Source organism: Peromyscus leucopus, chromosome 4, assembly GCF_004664715.2.
Source record: "Peromyscus leucopus breed LL Stock chromosome 4, UCI_PerLeu_2.1, whole genome shotgun sequence".
Classification (NCBI taxonomy): Eukaryota; Metazoa; Chordata; class Mammalia; order Rodentia; family Cricetidae; genus Peromyscus; species Peromyscus leucopus.
Genome location: NC_051066.1, coordinates 45,603,969 through 45,627,436, shown reverse-complemented (window position 1 = coordinate 45,627,436; position 23,468 = coordinate 45,603,969). Strand labels below are relative to the sequence as shown.

Below are 23,468 nucleotides of genomic sequence, written 5' to 3'. Positions count from 1 at the left end.
CTAGTCTAAACTTAAAAATCTCATTTAAGTTTTTACTTATAATGCTATGATTCAAACTTGAAAGCTGCAATTTATTTCTACCCTTGTACTCCAATCATGAATTCTACCAATAAAATTACTCATATTTATTGGATTTCTGAGACTTCCATCCTGGTCTATTTTCTATTACTATGGTGAAATGCTTGGAGCTGGGTAACTTATAAACAAAGCAGGTTTAATTTGGTTCATCATTCTGGTCCAAAGTCAAGGACCCACATCTGGTGATGATCAATCTGCTGGAAGAGTCTCAAAGTAGTGCATGGCACCACAAGGCAAAGACAGAGTAGATACATGGTGTGTCTCTTGTAGTTTCTCTCCCTTTTATAAAATCACCAAGATTCAATTATCACAGCTCTAATCTGATGATCGTAGACACAGGTGTGTAATCACCTCACACAGCCCTGCCAATAAACACATAGTCAGATTCTGTCTCCACAACTCTTATTACCCTACACTGAAGATTAAATATCAACACATGAACCCTAAATGACATCCAATGAACTAAAAACATATCCAATTAAAATAATCTGAGGGTCTCTAAACAGTGTTTGTGAAAATGTCTTTAGATGTACTTAAAACTTCAGCATAAATTTAAGTTATATCATTTTTCTAAAGGGAAATAACTTCTAAGTCAAAACTGGCTTGGGTACTGTCTTAGTTAGGGTTACTGTTACTATGATAAAACACCATGACCAAAGCAAGTTGGGGAGGAAAACGTTTATTTGATTTGTGCTTCCATATCACTGCTTATCATTGAAGGAAGTCAGGACCAAACTCAAACAGGGCAGGAACCTGGAGGCAGGAACTGATGCAGAGGCCATGGAGGGGTGCTGCTTACTGGTTTGCACCATATGGCTTGCCCAGCCTGCTTTGTTTTAGAAGCCAGATCCACTAGCCCAGGGCTAGTCCCACTCACAATGGGCTGAGCACCCCCCTCCCCATCAATCATGAATTAAGAAAATGCCTCAGAGACTTGCCTACAGCCTTATCTTTATAAGGCATTTTCTCAATTAAGACCCCTCCTCCTGGTGACTGATACTTGTGTCAAATTGACATAAAACAAGCCAGAAAAGGTAGAGTTTCACATCCATCAAGACCCAAGAAGATAACCTTCATATTGATACAGAAATAACTTAGTATTATTGGGTCAATAAGTAAACTTATACTTGAAGGAAACATGGGTCAACTTGGCCGTGGCTTCAATGTAACAAACACCTATTTAAGTCACACAACAGATTTAAGGTTTCCTTTCTTCTAAACCCCAAACAAAATGAGTTGTAGAATCAGAAAGTAAAGCTATGGGAGTTAAGAGAGTCCTGTGGTTTGCAAAAGGCCATGTTCAGACATGGAGTCAATGAAGATTGGTCAGCATTCACCCAGGCCTTCCTTTAATCACTTCACAGGTGGTTCACACCTCAACAATCAACAGCAGCTGATCAGATCGGACCAGGAAATGAAAAGTCCCGGGCCAAAGAGTCAGGTGCAAAGTCAACTGGCTGCCAGGGGTTACAAGCATCACTCCTTCATTGCTGCTGTGTATGTGTGCGCATGCCCCCATGCATAGACAAGAGGGGGTCATCTCCATCTTCATCCCTTGAGACAGGGTCTCTCACTGAACCTGGGCCCCAACCTTGTTTCTCACAGCTAGGCCGGCAAGCCCCATGGATTCTCCAGTCTGTCTCCCCAGGCTAGGGTTACAGGCTTGAGTGACGACACCCAGGTTTCATGTCTGAACTCAGGCCCTCACACTTGTGCAGCAAGAGCTCTTACTCATGGAACCATCTCCTCAGCGCCAACTATCCCTCATTCTAACCACAAGATCTTCAAAGATCCTCAAAACAAGTATTGTTGTGGAAGTTCAGTCCAGATCAGTGCTCAGCATCTACTTAAGTGACATGTGCTTCTGACGTGGCATGAGCTGTCCATTATTCCTGTCTTTATGATACCTGCACTTTCTTGCCTACGATTTCTAGCTGTAATTTACAGGGTTTTTTTGCTTGCCCGCAGGGCGGTCCTAGCATTTCAGTTTTACTCTGATTTGGATTTATATTTACTGTTTGGCATGACTTCTCCCAGTCCTCACTTCTCACCCTGAATTTAGTGGTTCACATCCCAGTGTCACACAGTTGAAGTTGTGCTGGTGTGTCAAGAGAAGACTATCTGTCTCTGGGGAGAAAAAACTCAGAAAACAGAAGATCAAAAGCAATCCTGTTCCTCGAGCTCATGAATCCCTTATCCTGTGCAGACATCAGTCTTCAGGTACCATGGTGACTCTGGGTAGTCTGCCTTAGCAAACAGGATCTGAAAAGGTAAATAAAGAAGATGCACTGGAGGCAAATAGCTGTTTCTGATCCTAACACTCCCACTAATATCACACAACTGTGTGGGTCTTGGTTGATCCAATAATCCTCAAGATCTGTTTCCTCATCTGTAAAATCAAGCATTTTTCTAAGTTCTCCTCCAGCATTAAAATTCTTTTACTGTAGTCTGCAGAACAGTCAAATGAATTCCCAGGTACATCTAAAGGCTTAAAATATCACCTACTGTTACTCACTCACACCATTTCTCCCTTCCATTAGAATCAACACTTGAAATTACATACTCTCTGTTAAAACCACAGAAGACAGCCTATAAACTTATACTCCAACATACATAAGAAAACAGTTTAGAGCCCTTGTTGATGGCTGATGAAAGCATTATGAAAAGAGTCGTGCATATCAACTTCTTCAAGTTTAGAGAAGCAGGACCCTTCAGCTGAGTACCTACTGTTGGCCAGAGACTGCATTACTTCTAGGCTCTCTCTGGAGTTCAGTATGTCTTTATCTAACAGGGTCAGGGAGCTTCTTTCATCTGCTCAGCATCACAGCTCTAATATGGAGCAGTATCAGAATTTGAACACAAAAACCCAACTCTGCTATGGCTCATTAATGAGGTTTAGCAGGGACATATCCTACCTCAGTCTGGGTACGCAGAACAACACTCAAGCCGCCTCCTATGCCACAGAATGTTCTAGAATGTTCTATTGTAAGCAGGCATGTTTATATCCTACTCTTCCCTGAAACTAGTGAGAAGTAATTCCCATAGGCATGTCTTCAATTTCATGTTTTCTTTCTTTCTTGAAGATTTAGGAAGAGAAGATTTATCCCCCAGGAACTGGTCCTAGTGTTAGTACCAATTATGCAGAGCTGATACATCCCTTATTGGCACAATATACCCTCTGTACACTCATCCATGGCCAGTGCTTAGCAGGTGCAAAGCCCAACTTCTGTCCATTCTTGGCATAAGCTCGCAGCTTGAAAAGCCCAGTGATGATGCCAGCTAGGGCTTTTCCTCAGTTAGATGAAGTGTAACATCCAGGGGTGCTGATACAGGGGAGGTCGACCACTTAAAGTTACAAGTATGCATACTCACGAGCACATGTACTTAGTATATCTAAAAATGTCATTAGAAATAAAACTTTATTTGTGACTACCATTTGAAGTTGGTAAATATATATATATATATATATATATATATATATATATATATATATATATATATATATATACCTGTCTTCAAGGGGTTAAGAAAAATTATCCCTACCAGACAGAAAGATATACTGTCTGATATGTTACTTTTTTAAATAAAGAAGCAGTGGAAATTCAGAGTATGATAGAAGTTGGACTTCAAACCACAGGGGAAATGCAATGCAAGAGACTGTTAAGACACTGTCTAGCCAATTAGAAGAAGAAAACTAAATGTAGAGTTCTCATTTCTGATACTAAAATTAATGTTCTCCTTTCTTGCACTGAAATTAATTCAACATGGATCAAGGAATTTGAAATATATACAGCCATGCAATACTAGAAGAGAGAAATTTTATTTTATGTAATGAATAAAATCACTATAAAGAGCAAAACAAGGGACAGCCCTAAAAAGGCAAAACATGGAAACGTGACATCCCAAATTGGGGGAGGTGGGAAGCTGAAAGGTGGGAAGCCTCTGATTAAGCTACATGGCACTTAAGCCTGGCCAGCCAGGGAGGGACAGAAAGAGGACGAGCAGTGCCATCTTGGCCACTGTAATTTTCACTGTGACTATATCAGGGGTGGGGGGCCCCAGTGGTAACTGAGAGATAACAGAGGAACTCTCTGCTGTGGGATGCTCTGTATGTCAAATGTGTTGCTCTGATTGGTTCATAAATAAAATGCTGATTGGCCAGTAGCCAGGCAGGAAGTATAGGTGGGACAAGCAGAGAAAAGAATTCTGGGAAGTGGAAGGCTGAGGCAGAGAGACACTGCCAGCCGCCACCGCCGCCACCATAACAAGGGAGATGTAAGGTACCGGTAAGCCACCAGCCACGTGGCAAAGTATAGATTAATAGAAATGGGTTAATTTAAGATAGAAAAAGTAGATAACAAGAAGACTGCCATGGCCATACAATTTGTAAGCAACATAAGTCTCTGTGTGTTTACTTGGTTGGGTCTGAGCAGCTGTGGGACTGGTGGGTGAGAGAGATTTGTCCCGACTGTGAGTCAGGCAGGACCAGAAAAACTCCAGCTGCAACTCTCTTAATGGGGATTAGTGAAAGGCTCGTAAAGATAAGACATAAGAGACTGTCTCACTCTCCCTCTCTCCTTCCCTCCCTACTTCTTTCTCCTTCTCTGCCTCCCTATTAGCAAGAATACGGCCACGTGCAAACAAGAGCTTCGGCTGTACACCAGATCTTCCAGGATGTTGACCTTACAGTTCCCAGCCTCAGAACTATGAAAATTGTTTAAATCACATTATTATTATTATGGCTTCTTTTTACATCTTAAAATGATTTAAAAAATGCTTGAATATGTAGAGAAGAAATTCTAAGGCTGTCTCTGAGGAGAGTGCTTCATGTCAATCATTTGCCTACCCTCCTATTTTATTGATGGGCACTTTTTTTTTTTTTTAATGAGACACATGCTGTGATGGGTAATGTTGACTGTCAACTTGACAGGATCTAGAATGACCTTGAACGTAAACTTCTCAGCAAGTGTCTGAGGGAGTTTCCAGACTGGATTAGTTGAGATGGACAGAGACACACCCGAAATGCAGGTAACACATTCCCTGGGGTGGAGGTAGGGGGTTCCAGGCTCGACTGAAACAGAGAAAGAGGGCTGAGCATGAGCACTCCCCTCTCTTTGGGTACCATGTGACCAGCTATCTCTAGCTCCTGCTGCTAATTCTTTCCCTGTCGGGATGGACCATGCCCTCAAAAGAAACCCAAAGAGCCAAAAGAAACCCATCCTTGGGAAGTTCCTTTTGTTGGGTATTTTGTCACCACAAGAAAACCAAGTACCATTCATGCATGCATCCTTTCCTCATCAGGTACCTTCTGAGGAAGTGCATGGGGCTAGGTGATGACCCAGGATAGGAAAGAGGGTTCCAGGGCAGACGCCAGTTCTTGTAACTGTTAGAAGCTGTGCCTCTTAGTCACTTTTCTATGGTCATGATACAACACCACAACCAAGGTTAAACTGACTGGCTTAAGTTTCAGAAGGTCAGAGTCCATGATGCTGGAGCAAAGGAATAGCTGAGAACTCACATCTTGATCCACAACCACTAGGCAGAGAGAAAGAGAGCTAACCAGCCATGACATGAGTCTTTTGAAACCTCAAAGCCTACCCACAGTGACGTACCTCCTAATCCTTCCCAAACATTTCCACCAACTAGTGACCAAGTATTCAAATATATGAGCCTATGGGAGCCATTCTTGTTCAAAATTACCACATTGTGATTTTTCTGTCCAATAACTACCCTAAGCAAGATATAGCTAGCCTCTTATACTACACATTCTTTCTGTACCCGGGAAATAGAAATAATAATAATAATAACACGGCTTGGTTTAGTGTGAAATCAAACCTCACCTACAGCTACTTATTTAACAAATAATATACCATATACTTAAAATTGTTCTAACCTCTTGTCTTAGGTTTAGCTAACAGGAATAGTGAGTCCAAACAATAATGTAGCTACTACTTATAAATGTTGGTTTTCTAGTTCAAACCCTTAGCCACACTTTCAACACCCAGAAAAAATATTGCATATTATCAACAATTTGTCATTAGACTCTCACTTCTATCCTTATATTTTACACAGCCATAAAATTTAATCATTGAGTTTAAATGCACATTCTTACTTTTCCTAATAATTTTACCAAATCCATAAGCAGTAAGTAAGGTTTCTAGAGTTTTAAAGCTATCCATCCATCCCCAATAGAAGAAAAATAAGGATATGCTACAATATAAAACTCATCTTCAAACATTTACTTTTAATAAGCCACCCTGGGATATCTTTATTTTTTAGAGATAAATGTATGTTCAAGGATGCAAGGGCAATGTTTCATTAATAGCTACAATTTACTTCACATACTATATGGGAAAATGACAAAATATTGGCAATCATTGAATGTAAGAGGTATAAAAATGGATGTGTCTGACATTAGATTTTAGCTTTTCTCCACATCTGAACAATTTCATATAGGTCTAAAAGTCTCAATACACAGCAGAAGAACCAAATGTTTAGCTAAGCAGAAAGACATGATGACATAATGAGGCTGGGAGGTCATTTTCCTTATAGATTACAGCAGTTTGTCAAAACTACATCAAATCCAGCAAGGCAGAAGGCATATGAGGATTGGGTTTCCCCATACAGTGCTGAGAGGGAGCACAAATTGGTACACTATTTCTTGAAAGGCTCTGGCAACATTAGCAATTTTAGCTTTGCATGTTCTCTGCCCAGCAATTTTATCTCTGTGTGCTGGTTTGGAGACAGCACCTCAGTACAAGCAAGCAGATATATAATAAAGTCCTAACATTGTCTCTGAAAGCATTTGTAGAGTGTCTGAATGAACCATGAAGCTGGCTCACAATGAAACACTACATCAGAATAAAAAGAATACCATTGTTCTGTACTTGCCAGCATTGGAAAATGCTCAAGACATGATACTAAATGGGGGAGACAGGCTGTTTTATGGCAGAATTCGAAGTCTGTCACTCATATTTTAAATCAATTTTATATCTTATACCTAAGTAAGCAAACTGAAAGGATTCTAGAAGGATATAGTCACATTAATTTCTAGTACTGGTCACATCTAGGGCAAGAACTGAGGAAACAATGAAAATCAGAACTTGGTCTTGTTTTCTTTCTGCATTGAGTTTCTCAATGAGATTAGAGATATATAAACATTTTAAACAATGTTTAAAGGCGTTATTTTAAGCATTCAAATGTTTCAAATGTTAATATTCAAATATTAATATCTGGAACATTATTAATCATTATAGACACTTGTTGTCATTTGAATTGAAAATATAACCGAAGATAGGATGGGTAACCTTTTCTTTCTCTCTTTTTTTTTTGGTGGGGGGCAGGGGAGGGGGGTGATTTTTGAGATTGGGTTCTCTGTGTATCCTTGGCCATGTTGGAACTCACTTTCTAGACCAGGCTGGCCTTGAACTTACAGAGATCCACCTGCCTTTGCCTCCCAAGTGCTGGTATTAAAGGCGTGCGCCACAACTGCCTGGCAACTTTTCATAAATAAGAAAAACTGAGAAAAATTAATGTTTTTAAGTGGAGTATAATTCTTAAATGCAATATAGTATAGTCTTCAGCATTTTATTTTCAAATAAATGTTTCAATAAACATGTTCAGAATACCAGGTCCAGGCTTATGGTTGCTTTGAGAGACTTATGAGGAATAGTGTGATCCCGAAGCATGTCAACACACACATCCTCTGCTACCATTCTTAACTTCTTAGCTTCTTTTTTTGTGCAGACACAGTACTTTTATCTCTTTAATAATGCCTTGTAAAGTGTTCGCACTAAACAAGAAAAAATTAGATACAGAGATCGTTCCAGAAATGCACAGTCAAAATACAGAGAAACACACACACACACACACACACACACACACACACACACACACACACACACACCCCTAAAGAAAAGAAAATAAGACTCAGTTTTGACTGGTAGCATGGACCAGAGCACACATTGTCCTTCACTGGAAACCAATGGCTTTGAGTAGAATCCTGAGTTTTATTGTATTAGGCTTTATATCTTCACACTGGAATTTATTTTTCCTTAATTTACAAAACTAGATCAATACTAGCAAGAGGATACTTACAAGAAAGGATGCTAAACAATGTCTGTCTCTTGATCTGTCTAACTAGTTAAACACATGGTAAATTCACCCTGAGTGGTGATTCAGTGATCTCAGTCAGGCATACTTTTGAGCATATTTCTGTAGTGTCCCGTTCATATAGACCCAAACAGTGTCCTACAACTGTCTGTTGAGATAGTGGTAACTACACATCTGAGAGCTGGGGTTCACACACTGCCAATACACACTGGGGTAACCTGGGATTGGGAGACCCAGGGTTCCACTAATTTTTGGCCCAAGTCAGAGTTCTATGCCCGAGTTCTAGGCTTTGTCACACACTGAAAATCAACAAAATGAATGTCCTCTTTCTCACTTCCTTTCTTGCTCTGAGTCTCACTTTCTCCAGATCTGAGCGCTGGCCTCAGGACAAGAAATAAGGTACTTAACTCCACTTGCAAATATAAGCACATCTCCTGTAACAATTTGAAGTCCACCCCATACACCCTCCACCTTTGCAGCTCCCATTCAGAGGAGCACCCTCACTCTTAGGTGGACTTTTAAAATGGGCCAAATTAACCAAGTGCATCCAATTTAGCAGAACTTCAGACGACATGATAGGCTTAAAGTTCCTTGGATTATCTGAGTAAAAGGGTTCGACACCAGCTGAAGCAGTGGACCGGGGACGGATGGAAAGAAGGGCTAACGAGTTCACTTCTGCTTCCAGTGCAACGTTTGTCTTGTCTTCGACTCAGAAAAGGGAGAAAACTGTTGGCCAAGCACAAGTCGGTCGTTTCAAAATTGTTAAAAACAATAACCAAGTGCATGTCTTTTTTTTTTTTTAATCAGAAAAAAGCCACAAACCATGAAGTTATCTGAAAATACTGAGAACATTTATTCCATGTTGTCCATTACATTTTCTAGACATTAAAAAAAGATAATGTTGAAGTTAGCAAACGTTGTGCTGAATGCTCCTAGTAACTCACCTTTGAGTCAGCTGGCCCCACTCATCATTGCTCTAGCAATGTGAATAATAGCAGACCAATTAGTAATCAGGGCTGAGGGCCAGAAGGTGACATGAGTCCCTTCACAACCAGTTCCACAAACCCCAGACACTTTAGATTTAATGACATGGTAGATTTTTAAGCAAGAAGGGAATTCAGATTTAGAATTGCAAGAGTGGGATCCGGCTGTCAAAAGGAGAGGGCAAATCCCAGCTGTTGGCCACTAGCTGCCCTCCAATCTGTCCTACATGGCTTGACAGTGTGCCCATGAGGACAGCTGAGGTGGAGCGTAAGGGGCTGGCAACAGGGAGCCTACTTCCCACTCAAAGAACTACAGCGGAAGTCTATCTCGGAGGGTGGCAGTAACCTCAGCATGGCTGGAATCTCCTAGCCCTTCCCTCCTTAAACTCTAAGTCATAGTCAGTTGACATGTTTGTTTCCGGGGTCTGGATTCCAAGTAAACACAGGTACCTCACCTTAGCGAAAGCCAGAGTGATGCTCTGTAAAGCTCAACAGAATCAGACTCATAGAACATATGGGTGATGGAGTGCTTGCCGGCCTGCCCCTGCCTCAGCGATGACAGCTGGTGGACACTCGCCACCTGTGTGTCTATTTTTGTGCACGCTCTCATCCCCTTTACAAGGCACAAGCAGCCGGTTGAGTGTGGCTGCCGAACAAACTGCTTAACGAAAAAGATGGAAGTTGCCACGGTGAAAGCAGGAGGAAAGAGCCAAGCACACGGTTTCAGGGGCATGGAGTCAGTATGTGGGAAGGAGCCAGGGTGCAGAGAACTGACCCTGGGCACCTGAAGTAGAAGTTCTCTTCTCCGGAGTCACAACCCACACTTAATGGGAAGCCTTCCGACATCCTTCATTAAAATATTTTTTGTTTTGCTTTTTGAGACAGGGTTTCTCTGTGTAGCTTTGCGCCTTTCCTGGAACTCGCTTTGTAGACCAGGCTGGCCTCGAACTCACAGAGATCCGCCTGGCTCTGCCTAAGCCTTGTGCCACCACCGCTAGGCTCTTTTTTTTTTTACATCACAGATCATGGCACCTGGATAACAGGGGGAGCAGGCTGCATAACTCAATCGCCAAGGAGTCTCATTTCTACGCACACTCTGGGTCTCCACAGGATGAGGCAGTACTGTTGTTTTTGCTGTGTAAATGCCCCACCCCTGGTGTGCTGTGACGCACACGAGCTCAGTGGGGTGAGGAATAAGGCAGAACATGAGTCCAGTTCTCCCTGCACTGAAGGCCACTCCACAAGGGCACTGCCTGCAGATCCATAGGCTCTGCGAAGACCTGAGTGCTAGAGTCCCTCTGTGGCTCTAGGCTCTACCATCTTGATCTGTGCATCCAAAGAGAGTTAGTGCTTTTCATAGCTGCTGTTATTTCTCAAAGCGTGGCCTTCAGGTTACGGGTGCCCCATACGATGTATGACAGTGTTGTCATGGGGCACTGAGCTCTTGAAGGGTTTCTTATCACCTTAACATATCTGTGTTTAGATGGGCTTCACCGGGTGCCTAACAACTCTGAGTCCATTTTATTGCTTTGCTTTTTAAAAAAAAAAATCTAGAAATAATATACTGTCTTTACTGCAGCAGGCTGTCCGCATCCCCCCTCCCCCAGTGCTCCACTTCTGTCTGACCCACAGAGACTGAACTAGTTTTGAATGAGTAATAAGTTGCAACTTCCTTCAAAGCAGAAAGGGCGTGATTCTGCTGAACTATGGCTAAGGCCATTTTTGGATCTGCCATTGTAAAAATTGTGGTTTCATCTCTGCCTCACTTCCTCATTTAAAAGACAACCCACCACAAATACTGTATTCAATCACCCCAAAGCACCCTCTGTCTGTGCCTTTTTCTAAGAAGTGGCAGATTTAAAGAACTATTTACATGGCTAGACATTTACAAATTACATTTAAATTATGGCAAGCTGGAAAAATACCCATGGCCGGGAGCAGGTGCAAATCCTCCCTGTATCTCTGGAGTTAGGTGAGGTTAGACACACACACACACACACACACACACACACACACACACACACACACACACGCAAATGTGAGGGTACACATCTGTTTCTCTAAAGGAAAAGAAGCAAATGTATTCTTTCCAACCCATATTGAATGCTTGTGTTTTTTACAAGTATGATTTCAATGGTACAAGAATGAAATCTTCTTTTTAACTTTAATGTTTTCATTGTGTGCGTGTGTGTTTGAGAGCGAGTTTGTGTACATGAGTATTGTGCCTGAGAGACCAGAGGGGCCACCAGATACCCTGTAGCTACAGTTCCAGGCCACTGTGAGCCACGCAGCTTGGGTGCTGGGAACAGAACTTCCGTTCTTTCCAAGAGCAGTACACACTCTTAACTGCTGAGCCATCTCTCCACCCCTGTTTCTTTTCCTCTTCAGCATCAAAAAGAGGTAATACACAAGACCTCAAATCTGAAAGAAATCAGAAAAAAATCAGTCTCACCGCCTTCCTATTTCTGGGAGGAATTAGTAGAAGAAAAGTGTCTCTGAGCTATCTGATTATTAATGCCCAAGCCCATCAAACTGTATTACATGAGTATGAAGTAGAAAAGGCCCCATTCTTCATGAAGCTGTTAGGGTTGTTTTCTGACAGCTACCACTTGGAACAGTCAGAATCTTCCCAGAAGACTCTTCCTAAGACTTCTTCCCTAAGGAAGAAGAAGAAAGAGAATAGGGAATGTGTAATTCAATGAGAGTACAGACAGCCCTGCCTAGAAAAGAGTAGGTCTGCACATAAGAGGGTCTGTGCATGTGTTCATCACGCACAGTGAGGTCAGCACAGTGAGACGTCTAGAGATCAGAGCTCCACTGCACCCCAGAAACTGAATGAGAGGAGACACGTGTGCGTGGCCAGAATAAACCTGCAGAGAGAGTAGTCACTGCTTCAGCAAGCCAGGCACTCTCATGCCAACCTCATACTCACCCCATCGGTTTTAAGAAGGAACTGTGTTTGGAGGGGTTAATTGGCTTCCAGGCCTGTAACTAGTAAGAAGCAGGGCCAGAATAAGGTTCTTATCCTTAATCAATAGGAATGCCTATTTTTATGTTTGCCATTACCAACCCATTTCCCTTGAGACTGCAGGCAATAAAATAGAAACGTAAGGATCCAACCAGGGCTGGGAGGTGGACAAGATCCCTGCACCGAGCCTCAGATAGAAATGGAGTTTCCTTAGAAAATTCTAGAGGAAGACTTTTCCCAGGAGCCAAAGGTACAGGATCCAGGGCTCACGTCTTCAAAACATATCGCTTTTGAGTAACCAAACAGTCCTTGGTGTACAGGAGTTGGGGAGGGAACTGTCTACAACCTCCTCCCTAAGGCACATTGCTTCAAGTCCTAACACTCTAAAGATTTACTCAACAGAACAAGGAACTTTCAGTTCTAGGGTCAAATATATAAATGGGTCTTACAGCCTGCCACTTAGTACCCTTGCTCCATGCCCCCCCCACCACCACAATATCAGTTAGAGTGGACACAATGTGTGCTTTAGAACCAGTTCTTAATTGGGTCCCCTTTCCATCTACTTTCCCACGCAGTCTTCCAGTACTACAAAGCAGGCACATACACTCTTTTTTTTTTTTTTTTTTTCAGTTGAGGACAATGAATTCCAGGGAATTCACTCCACTGCTACGTAGTGGGTAAAGGAGTGTCCAGACTTAAAGCCAAGTTGTATAATCATTTTTCTGCTATCTATCTGCGCTCCTCTTAAGTCTAGTTATGGCTTCCCATTTCTAATGAAGTTCAGGAAACATACAAAACTAACAATTCCAATGCCCCATTCCCCATCAAGCCTGCTGATGCTCCTGAAGATACGCCCACAGACACACAAAACCATTTCTCTCATAATCTCTACAATGCCAAAGTGACTGATTGTTTCTTTCTCCATTTTCCTACACTCAAGCTATTGTGTCAAAATTGCCACTCTGCTTAAATGGCCAAGTCACTTTATTCCACTTTGAAATGGTGATCTATTAAAACAAGATCTGTAGAGCCGCTCAGTCTGGCTGGTGGTGTTCTCTGGTCCTGGCCTAACCGCCCCGCGTAAGATTCTGGATGGTTATTCATGTCCCCTCCCTACTCTAAATGATTCCTCTCCTGCCTCTGGAGATTTCCTTGTGCCCCCTGTGCCTCTAAAGCATCTTCACTAATGGGAAGGAGAGGAGAAAGGGGAAGGAGGGAGGGAGCAAGGGAGCGAGGGGGTGGGTGGGGAGAAGGGAGGGAAAGGCATAGAGGAAAATAAAGAAACCATGCTTTCAAGCAGCTTCGGGAAGCAGGAATAGCTTGTAACCTGAACACCTCACAGATAAGATGTGACATTTATGCAGACAATGGCAAGTTCCAGCAAATGCTAGTCCTAGGTCACTGTGCAAAAGAGATCACCTAGTAAAGGAATGTCTCCCTCTAGTAATTAAAAACCATTTGGCTCTTTCGACCACACCCCACAATTCAATCCCCAGATACACTAGCACTCTGAAAGAGGTCTATTCTGAAAGCCACTGGGGGAAATTTTTTTCCTTTTTAAAAATGTCACAAATATTCTCATAGATGAATTAAAGAAAGTAGAGTTTTGTACAATGACTAAATACTCTAATAAATTTTCAAAACAACCACTCTGTAATATGTGTCTATTGACATGTCCAAGCCTACACAATATACAACTTTCATAAAAAAATTACATTCACATATTCAAATGTCCTACCCACTTGCTTACAAGTGAAATGTGATGCTGAATAGAAAGAGGCAGGAGAACCAAATCTGACCCCATCTCTCCCAAACCTCCCTGAGAGCCATAGAGAATGCTACCCTATTATCCTGGCCTGTTGTAAATGAATCCTGTGCCGGCGATAATACATTTTCTATAATCCTTGGATACTGGGGAACCCCACACTGAGTTCTTCTAGACCCTGAGGTCCCTCTCTGGGGAACCACACACTGTGTTCTTCTAGAACCCTGCACTCCTTCTCTGGGGAACCACACACTGAGTTCTTCTAGAACCCTGAGGTCCCTCTCTGGGGAACCACACACTGTGTTATTCTAGAATCCTGCACTCTTTCTCTGGAGAACCACATACTGTGCTCTTCTAGAACCTGTAGGTCCGTCTCTGGGGAACCACAGACTGAGTTCTTCTAGAATCCTGCACTCTTTCTCTGGGGAACCACACACTGAGTTCTTCTAGAAGCCTGAGGTCCCTCTCTGGGGAACCACACACATGTGTGGCTCCCTTCTCCAAATTCATATATTAAAACCAAATTAACAATATGATGGCATTAGGTGAAACTGAAAACATCCCATTGGATATGAGTTGATATCTTGTAGTTTAGGTGTGTGTTTTTCTATGGGTTGATTTATTATCATTTTTTAAAGATTTATTTTTATTACTTTCAATTATGCATGTAGATATGAATACAGGCGCTGGTGGAGGCCGGAGGCAATGGAGTCCCTGGAGCACAAGTTGCAGTCTGCTCTGGGCCCCTGACATGAGTGGTGGCAACCATACTCAGGTCCTCTGCCATAGCAGTCCATAACAGCAGAGCCATCTCACCAGCCCTTTAGTACTTTTTTTTAAATCAAAAGTTCAAAATTATAGTATAAATTAATTTGGGCATCATCTCCCTTCACAAAAAAAAAAAAAAAAAAAAAAAGCTATGCAGCCCGCTGGTTCTGCCCTTGTCTCAACGCTGACTCTCCATCTCATGCTCCACCACAGAGTCAAGTGTATACTACTTCCTTCTCACAGCTTCCCTCTATGGTGTAGACTCAGAGACCTCCCTAACAAGATGCTTATGGGGAGAGGCAGAAGGGAGAAAGAAATACGAGAGTACAAACATGACCAGATAAACAGACCAAGAGGAGGAAGAAGAGCAGGAGGAGGAGGAGCAAGATTACTATGAGGGGGATCACCACTTCTCTGCCAAAATTAAATAATGCCTGACTTCAGAAAATGCAAAGTGCAAGCAACTGATCAATGTTTGCAATGAGTAAATTATGACTCCTCTTTCACAGTTCATATTTCAACAGAAAATCTTCAAGTCCCCTATGAAATCTGCACTCTGCCAAGGACTTCCAAGGATCATTGTCTTTTTAGACAACTATCTGGCAACTTGCATCTATCAAGAATGCTAGAGTAGTTGTTCTTGGGACTTAGGAATGCTACTTCTAGAAAGCATACCTTTATGAAATCAATAGGAAGTGAAAGATGAACCTACAAGAATTAGAAAACAGCCTCCAAACCCAACAAAATTGATCCATCACCACTGTAGAATTATGTAATGAGTGAAGCGAGCCTAAGTAGGTTTAATTACAAAAGGAGTGTTCAAATTTATATTACCAGATGGCAAAAAGCTGTATACAGAAGCCATGTGTGTGCTTGTGTGTATGTGCACATGTGTGTCCATGTGTGTGACTTCATACTATTTGTTTTCAGTGAGACCACTGAGTTTATTAAATCAAGAAACCCACACTGTTTTTTTTAAGTTGCACAAAGTTAGCTGTGTTTCCCTAATTCTCAATCCTTACTTTCAATTGTAAAATTGGGCAAAAGTTAGCATCCAGTTTACATGGGCTTGGAGATGATTAAATGAAGTAAATCCACAGAGTCATAAACTCATTAGAGCATAAATATTACTCAGTATGATTATTTTCAAAGTGTAAAAAGCTACTCATTAACAATGGCCATCACTGTCGTAGTCAAACATCAAATAGAATAAACGATGAGCACAGTCGCAGCCTCGCATTCACAACCTAGGCCCTCAATCATCTGCAGCATCACCAAGGAGACACACCCCCAATGCACTGTGAAAATCGCCCCAATCTGCTCAATCATGCTACAGAATAAGTGGCTGGAGCAGTTGATAAAGGTTTCCTATCAGGAAAGGGTGACTTAAGGTAAAGTTAATGACATCACAGTTTGTTTTGGGGTTTTTGAGACAGGATCTCTTTATGTAGCCCAGGCTAGCCTCAAGCTCCTGATTCCCCATCACTGCTTCTTGAAGGCTGGGATTATGGGTGCACACCACTATCCCTAGCATGAAGTCATTCTGAAGGAGAAAGAAGCTACAGAATAAAATCTTAAGAATAAAAATCATTGAGGTATTACTAACAGGTGTGCTAGAAAGAGGCTTGTGTGCTTAACTTTAAACAACAAAGAGAAAAGGAAGGTGACATGAGAGTACTATCAAACCAAATCTGTAACCCCGATATCCTGACTCAGAAGTATTTAAGAAGTGACCACCAGATGATGGGGGGGGGGGAGCATAACAATACAAATGTTTGAGAGGTTTTACTTTGCAAGAAATTAATGAACAATTGCTTTAGAAAATCTGGTTCTGTCTGGTCACGGGGAGAGAAATGTAAACTTGAAGCTTTCAGGAGGCAGGGAGCACCCTGGTTCCAGCCCTTGCCCACAAGGCTCAGTCAGGTGGCTTAAGGAAAACATGGCGAGGTCTGGCAAGGCTGTGCAAGAAATTCAACTGGAACCCATCTCCCTTCAGCTGCCCTTCTCGGGTACGAACAACTACTTCTGAACTACTCTATAAGCTAGCCACCCCAGCGAAAACTACTCAGCCCTCCCTCCCCACGGGGACCAGAGAGCCTCACAGAAAAGCCCTCAGTGGAGTCGGGGGACTAATGTCATAACGTGTAATGTCATTAAGTCATTTGTAATAGCGTTAAATTTTCTCACAGACTTCCCCTACCGTACAGTCGTGTTCGTTAAGAACGAAATCATACCTTTCACCCCCAAGTCAACTTGTTAAAATAGCTAAATCATTACATATTACAATACAAATCTTTTATTTTGCTGAATGAAAAAGTTGTACTAAACTTTTTCAAATAACACTGTCCATCTTACTTGTTTACCCACAAAATACCCATGGTAATACATTTTTCCCAACCTGGGTAAAAGACCACAAACAAGAACCTACTTGTGTGAGAACCCAACCCTTGCCTCTTGTATCTCTCTCTATGGCACAGCAGGTGTTCACAGGTTTCACCTCCATAACACCTTTGTCTAATAAGCTAAATAAGGCACGTTTTTCGAGTTTCATATATAACACTGAGTTCACACGGAGAAAACGCTTGTGTGGAAGTTATCCCACTCTTCTGAACTGTGTCTGAGGACACCTGCCTTTTCATTCAAGGGTACAATGCAACAATATCCTTCAGTCCTGGACTTGATCCGCTACTGTACTTTTTCACGGTACCTTCCCTCACTCCCCCACCCCCAGCACATCACCCCAGTCCCTTGCCTTCATTTTCGCTATCCTCCTCTGCTCAGGGGTCCCAAGGCAGAGACAGAACACAAACTGTAAGCAGAGGGGGGTGGGGCTACCTAGACATTACCTTCGACAGAACTAAGGCAACTGTTCCCTGACGACAGTGGAAGAGAGAGTCATTCTGGGGCTGAGCACTGCTCACTGGACTGGTGTCAGCTCCCGAGGGATGGCACTCCTCCTGTGGTGTGGCACTGAGAGCCACCCTGTCAGCACTGAGCTACTACGGCTTTCTCACTCAGTCAGATGTCAGCTCAACTCGAGATTCTGACAAAAAGATGTCTGAAGCAAGCAAACAGCTGTGTTCTCTGTAGAAGCTTCCTTTTGGGTTAGCCAGGAATGTTGTAACGTTTCACAAGTGGTAACACCCCAAAGGATTCTTTTTGGCTCAAAACACAATTGAAAAATACTTTTTAAAAAGAAGCCAAATGATTGACTGGAGTATTTCTATGGAAACAACAATAAAACCACCTTTATTCTGAGAAAGCTTATTTGTGCTTGCCAAACCATGATGATTAGCCTCACTCGGAATCTCATGAGATAATAATTAACAATCTTCATACAGGAGAATCACAAGAATAAGAGATTTGGAAGGAAAAGCACCTTGAACCCTGTGCTTGCTAGGTAAAGTAGTAAGGAAGGGCCCTATACAGCTTCTACCTACTCCATCCTTTTTCTATCTGGAAAACTCAGCACAGAGCTACCAGGATCATCACAACTGTCACATCATCCTTGGTAACAGCCAAATCTGTCCAGTTAATTCATCAACAGGTGGATGGAGAAAGGAACTATACATACAGAACGGAACATTCTCTGACCTTTCAGAAGTCGTTCATTTGCAATAGATGAAGTGAAATGAGCCAGGTCTTTAGAGAATAAACACCATATGCACACACACACACACACACACACACACACACACACACCCCTTCCAACCTAACACAATCACTCTCATATAAGTAGAGAGCAGAATGGCAGTTACCAGAGGCTCCAGGTACAAGAGACTAAAGACAGAGGTCAAGGTGGCCCGAGTTTGGAGGAATGTCTTTTTAAGGTCTATGACACCGGAAGGCAATTGTGTCAAACAACACAGTGTGCACTGCTTAAAAGTTCCCAAGAGTAAATATTCACATGAGAAAACAGTAAGGATTTCTCAGGTGACATATATGTTTATTCACGTGACATAGTTTTCATTACACACTGCACTCCACGGCACTCCACAAATACACCTGTTTTCAGTTCATGTGGAAATAATAATAATAAAAAAAGATTCTTATGCCATAAGTAGCAAGAAGTATCTTTTTAAAAAAGAAAGCAACCTTGACTTGCAATGGTCATTTGCTTTTGAGGAATAAACAGATAGAAACCACGATCTGGGCCCTAGCTTGATGTACATGCAGACTAGGACACAGTAAAGTTACCTTTCTTAAGAATAATTCCAAGAAGTTTTATTTACAAACAGGAGTTCAACTGAACTTTAGTTCCGTTACTGGTGAATACCACAGCAAAACATTTGTTGTTGTTGTTGCTTTCCCAAGAGACAAGAGTTTCTCTGTGTAGCCCTGGCTGTTCTGGAACTCACTCTGTAAGCCAGGCTGACCTCAAACTCACAGAGATCCACCTGCCTCTGCCTCCTGAGTGCTGGGATTAAAGGTATGCACCACCACCGCCCAGCTTCCAAGCACATTTTTCAAAAGTAAAGTTGGAAGAAGCATTTGTTACAGTTCCCAGAGATGGTCTGCAGAGCCTAACCAAGCACTAAATCAAGAAATGGAATAGATGACAACTTTACATTATTAAATATGTTTTCTGTCATCAAGTCACCAACATAATATAATGGGAGACAGAATTTTCATCCTAAGAGATGCTATTTATCTGTTTTTTTTTTTTTTTGTTTTTTTTTTTTTAAGAGTTTTACTCTGTTAATCAGGTAGTATGTACATTGACTCATTCCATTTCTCCCCAGGGCAAATGGGAGTACAAGGCTGTTACTAAGAGCTGGGTAGGTTTGGGCATCTCACAGACTCAAGTCAGTGACCTTAGGCTGCTCTATTTTTAACCAGCCATGCTGGGCTACCATATTGTTCTCCATATGCTGTTGCAAAATGACATGCTCTGGCCACTGGTGCTTCCTCTATCACACCCCAACAGTGGCAGGGAAAACAGAAAAAGGAGTTATTCAATTGACAAGACCCAACTCAGTCAATTCATTAGTGCGGGGAGTAACATGTTAAGATTAAAGAGTATATACTCAAGTTTGTTGATTTTTGTTTCTGCAAAAGCGTTACTGGCTTTAATAGAAGATAAAGATCTTGGACAATCACTGATCTTCTGATATGTTCTCAATTTTGAAATAAATGACAAAGCATAGACTCTCGGAGAAATTATCTCTATCACAATTGGATTCATTAATGTTAGCCACTCCAGGACACTATAAGAAAGAAAAAGCTTCATGTGCATCATGTCAAAGGGTACCTAGCATGAGCTGTATCTTTGACAACAATATGGGCTGGCTCAGTTACACTGACTCCGGCCCTTGGTGGACACAAACAAGATGACTAGCACAGGCTAATAACAGAGTGTATATTTGGGTTTGACAAAAACCTACAAATGCAGAACCTCTGACTCCAGATACAATTACTCTCTGACTTTTAGAGAACTGAGCCTGAGTAGTTAAAGACACAGCTGTCACCACTAGAGGAAGAAGAAACAAAGCAGTCACTCTCCACCAAGTCAGCAGCATCCCACCGTACAGGTGTGACATTGTGTTAATAGTCTGAACATTAATCATAAATCCATTAAATGTCTTCTACTCATATCAGTGGCCTTGAGAAAACTCACTCCCCCTCACACACACAACACACTCACTCACAGAGACATATGTCATAATTGGCAGTTGAAGGTTGCGGACCCTTTTGTATAAACTCTTATCAAGTTATGAGATTATACTAGGAAGAAAAAAGTATTTCTGCAAAAAGAAAACCGAACCTTCAGTCTTTAGATATTACATCACGTGTGTGTGTGTGTGTGTGTGTGTGTGTGTGTGTGTGTGTGTGTTTTAGACAAAGAAAGCCAAGTGCAAACCAAGCTATCTTCATCTTTAATATTTCTCCAGCCTACTGAAGAGCCTGGAATCAGAATGGAAAAGAACGCTGGGGAAATGCAGCCTGCGCATATGGTTCATCAGCTGCCATGTTTTCTGTTCTCCAAGAGATACAACTTGAGATTTCCTTTCAAGTAGCCACACAAATGCAGACGGATTTCATGGGGTGTCATCCAGCAACTGTGCGGAGCCCTTCCAGTGTGCCAGCACCGGCAGCAGCCTGCTATTATTCCTGAAAGTCGGCTAGTCTTTGCAGAGATAGCAAGGTTAGACTTCTGTAAGTAAACATTTGCAGCCTTCAAACACACCCGCTTTTTCACAGTGAGTTTCAGCGCTGGATAGGATCAATGACATATTTGCACTGGATTCCAATCGTTTTAAAATAGAAGGACTGTCCTTTGTGCAAGACAATTTCAGCTCCGCAACAGCTGATTTAGTTCACAAGCAACAATACTGCCCATTGAAAAATGCACCCTCCTTAAAACAAATCATACTTTTTTGTTCCCAGGAAGCTCTGTTGCTATGTGCAGCAACAAAAGATACAAAAGATACATTCTGACATCCTCTACAATGGTTTTAGGCAAACCAAGAGTAAACAAGATAACAGCAGCAGCCTGAGCAACAGCCAAGGTGAGCTGGAGGCAGGGAAGGGAGATTGGAGTGGAAATGGGTATTTGTGATCTAAGAAATTCAGTCTTCACTGATGAATGGGGGTGGGAGGAGGAAAGAGGAGGGCGACTTTTTTTTTTCCAGTTAAAAGAAAGATGTGTGTGGTGCCGATTTTGTTTCACTAGAGCGTGTTGAATGCACAGCAAGGCAAAATCTAGTTTCGTGACTTAAGGCTGACTCAATGAAGTAACCTAAGTTTGTGTGCGAATACAATGGCGAGATCTAATCAAATTGAGGACTCATACCAAAAATTTCGTGACAATTCTCTCAACATTTCAAGAGTCTTCCGGTACCAGCAAGAAGCTTATGATTAGTCACGGGGTCCTACTATCGATTCAAATGACCATTTTGTGTGATGGGCACTGGTCCTGTTCTGCCCTCTTTTAAAGAAACCACTAACGATCCGGAGTGCTGTCGTCACCCATTTCCTAGAACTGAGGGCCTAAAACGGTGTCACGGATGGAAGCCAGGGAGCAAGCAGAAGCCAAAGGTCCGGGCAAATTCTTCTGCAGCGCGGCCCCGTCTCCCGCGTGCGTGCGGGAGTGGAAGAGCTGGAAGTGTGTGCGCTCCTCCTCCCTCCGGGCCGCGCGTCCCCATCGTTCCAGGATGTCAAGTGGGTGGCGGCTAGCCTCGGAGGAGAAGCCCAGCCTGGAAGCGCCGAGTGCCACTCTGATGGAGACGGCCGAGCCCCCGCGCAGCGGTTCCCCGTGGCCGGCCGCCGCTCACCTTTGTTCGCCGGCCCTCTCTAGGAGGAGGAAGCCGGGGAAGGAGGAGCGCGGGCGGCGACCCAGCTCTCCGCGGCCCCTTCGCGGCGCCCTGGAGGAGATCGGCGGGCGAGTCGGACCCTCTCTAGCTCCCCAGAGGCCAGCCCGGCTGAGGGATCGGGGACCCCACGGTGAACACAAAGGTTGGGAGGTGTGAGCCCGAGCGCGGGGGCGTGCGCCACGGAGCAGGCGAGTGTGCACGCGTGTGAGTGTGTGCAGGAGAGCAGGCGCTCCGGCCCTTCTTACCTCTCGAAGATGAGCCGCACCATGAAGATGCAGAAGGCCAGGGGGAAGGCGAGGTAAAGGTCCTCCGCCTGCGGGAAGGTGGCTTCCTCCGTGTTCTTCAGGTCTGCCCAGGTGACATTGTGCGGAAGCCAAAACCGCTCGTTCCAGAACCAGGCTAAGATCCCTGCCATCTTGCTTTGTCCACTCCTGGGTCGAGGCTCCCGCGCTCCTCCGAGCTCTCTGCAGCGCAGGGCGCCCGCCGGGGATGCGCGCTGGGCTGGCCCGGAGCCTGTGCGGCCGCTGCTCCCGCCTGTCGCCGCCTCCTCCGCGGCTGCTGCGCTCCCAGGCTCACGGCTGGCTCCGCTCCTCTCCTCCCTCTGGCCGCGCTGAGAAAGGGGCCGCCTTGCCTGTCACGTGGCAGCCTGGCCGCACGCCCTGATTGGCTGGTGCTCGCGTCAAACAGCGAGGCACACGCGGCCGGCTCGCCCACGCCCTGAAGGCTGCGGGCCACGCTCGGGCTCTGGACCTGTACCTGGTGCGCCTCCTGCACCTCTGTCCCAGCCCGGAGTTGGATCGCACACGGTCGGACCGCCGGCTCCTGCCCCGTTGCGGTTTGCGCGCTCTCGTCCTCTTCCCGTGCGCAGAGAGGCGAAGTGGAGGCTGGCAGGGGCCGGGCTTCCAGCGAGAGCCCTACACTGAGAAAGAACCGCTGAAGAAGAAGTAGGGGGCGCAAAGGAGGAAGGAGTAGGAGGGGAAGGAGCATCCTCTTCGGTGCGAAAAGGAAATCAGGAACTGGGGCGGGATAGTTTGGCAAGAGACTTCTGCCTCCAACCCAAGCCTGCCCGCCCCCCACCTTGACCTTCCTGCCACGTTTTACACTGCTGCTTCTCATTGAGTCTGGCTCCCCGGGGAATAAGGCCCCTTATTTCGATTTATGAAATAGCAGGAGAAATTAGTAATTTGTGATTAATTAATTGCTTAATGATGGGGGTGATGGTGGTGATGACAGGAGCTGATAACAGCAGCGTTATGTGAAACTACTCCACTCACCTGCAAATACAGCGGGAACCACCTTTTGACTTGGTGGGTAATGGGGGGTGGTATTTATTCCTTCTCCCCCTCCCTTTAAACCAAACCCTCAAGGCCTATGCTGTTGCCTCCAGATTCTCACCTGCTGTTTTTTGTTGAGCTTCCATTCATGCCTTCTCCGCCTTTTGAAATTACTCAAGGTCAGCTGTGATTGCAAAGGTCAGTTCT

At 43.6% G+C, this 23,468-nt stretch overlaps 1 protein-coding gene across 2 annotated transcripts in view; it reads right to left on the bottom strand.

Annotated features, from left to right (window-relative positions):
• Cers6 (ceramide synthase 6) overlaps positions 1-22,567 on the bottom strand; it is a 251,512-nt gene extending 228,945 nt beyond the window's left edge. For both annotated transcript variants that reach the window (XM_028882011.2, XM_028882012.2), the window contains exon 1: positions 22,233-22,567. In XM_028882011.2, coding sequence (XP_028737844.1) covers positions 22,233-22,402 — 170 coding nt within the window. In that variant the 5' untranslated portion in view covers positions 22,403-22,567. The remainder of the gene's footprint in view (positions 1-22,232) is intronic.
• Between the last annotated feature and the right edge of the window lie 901 nt (positions 22,568-23,468).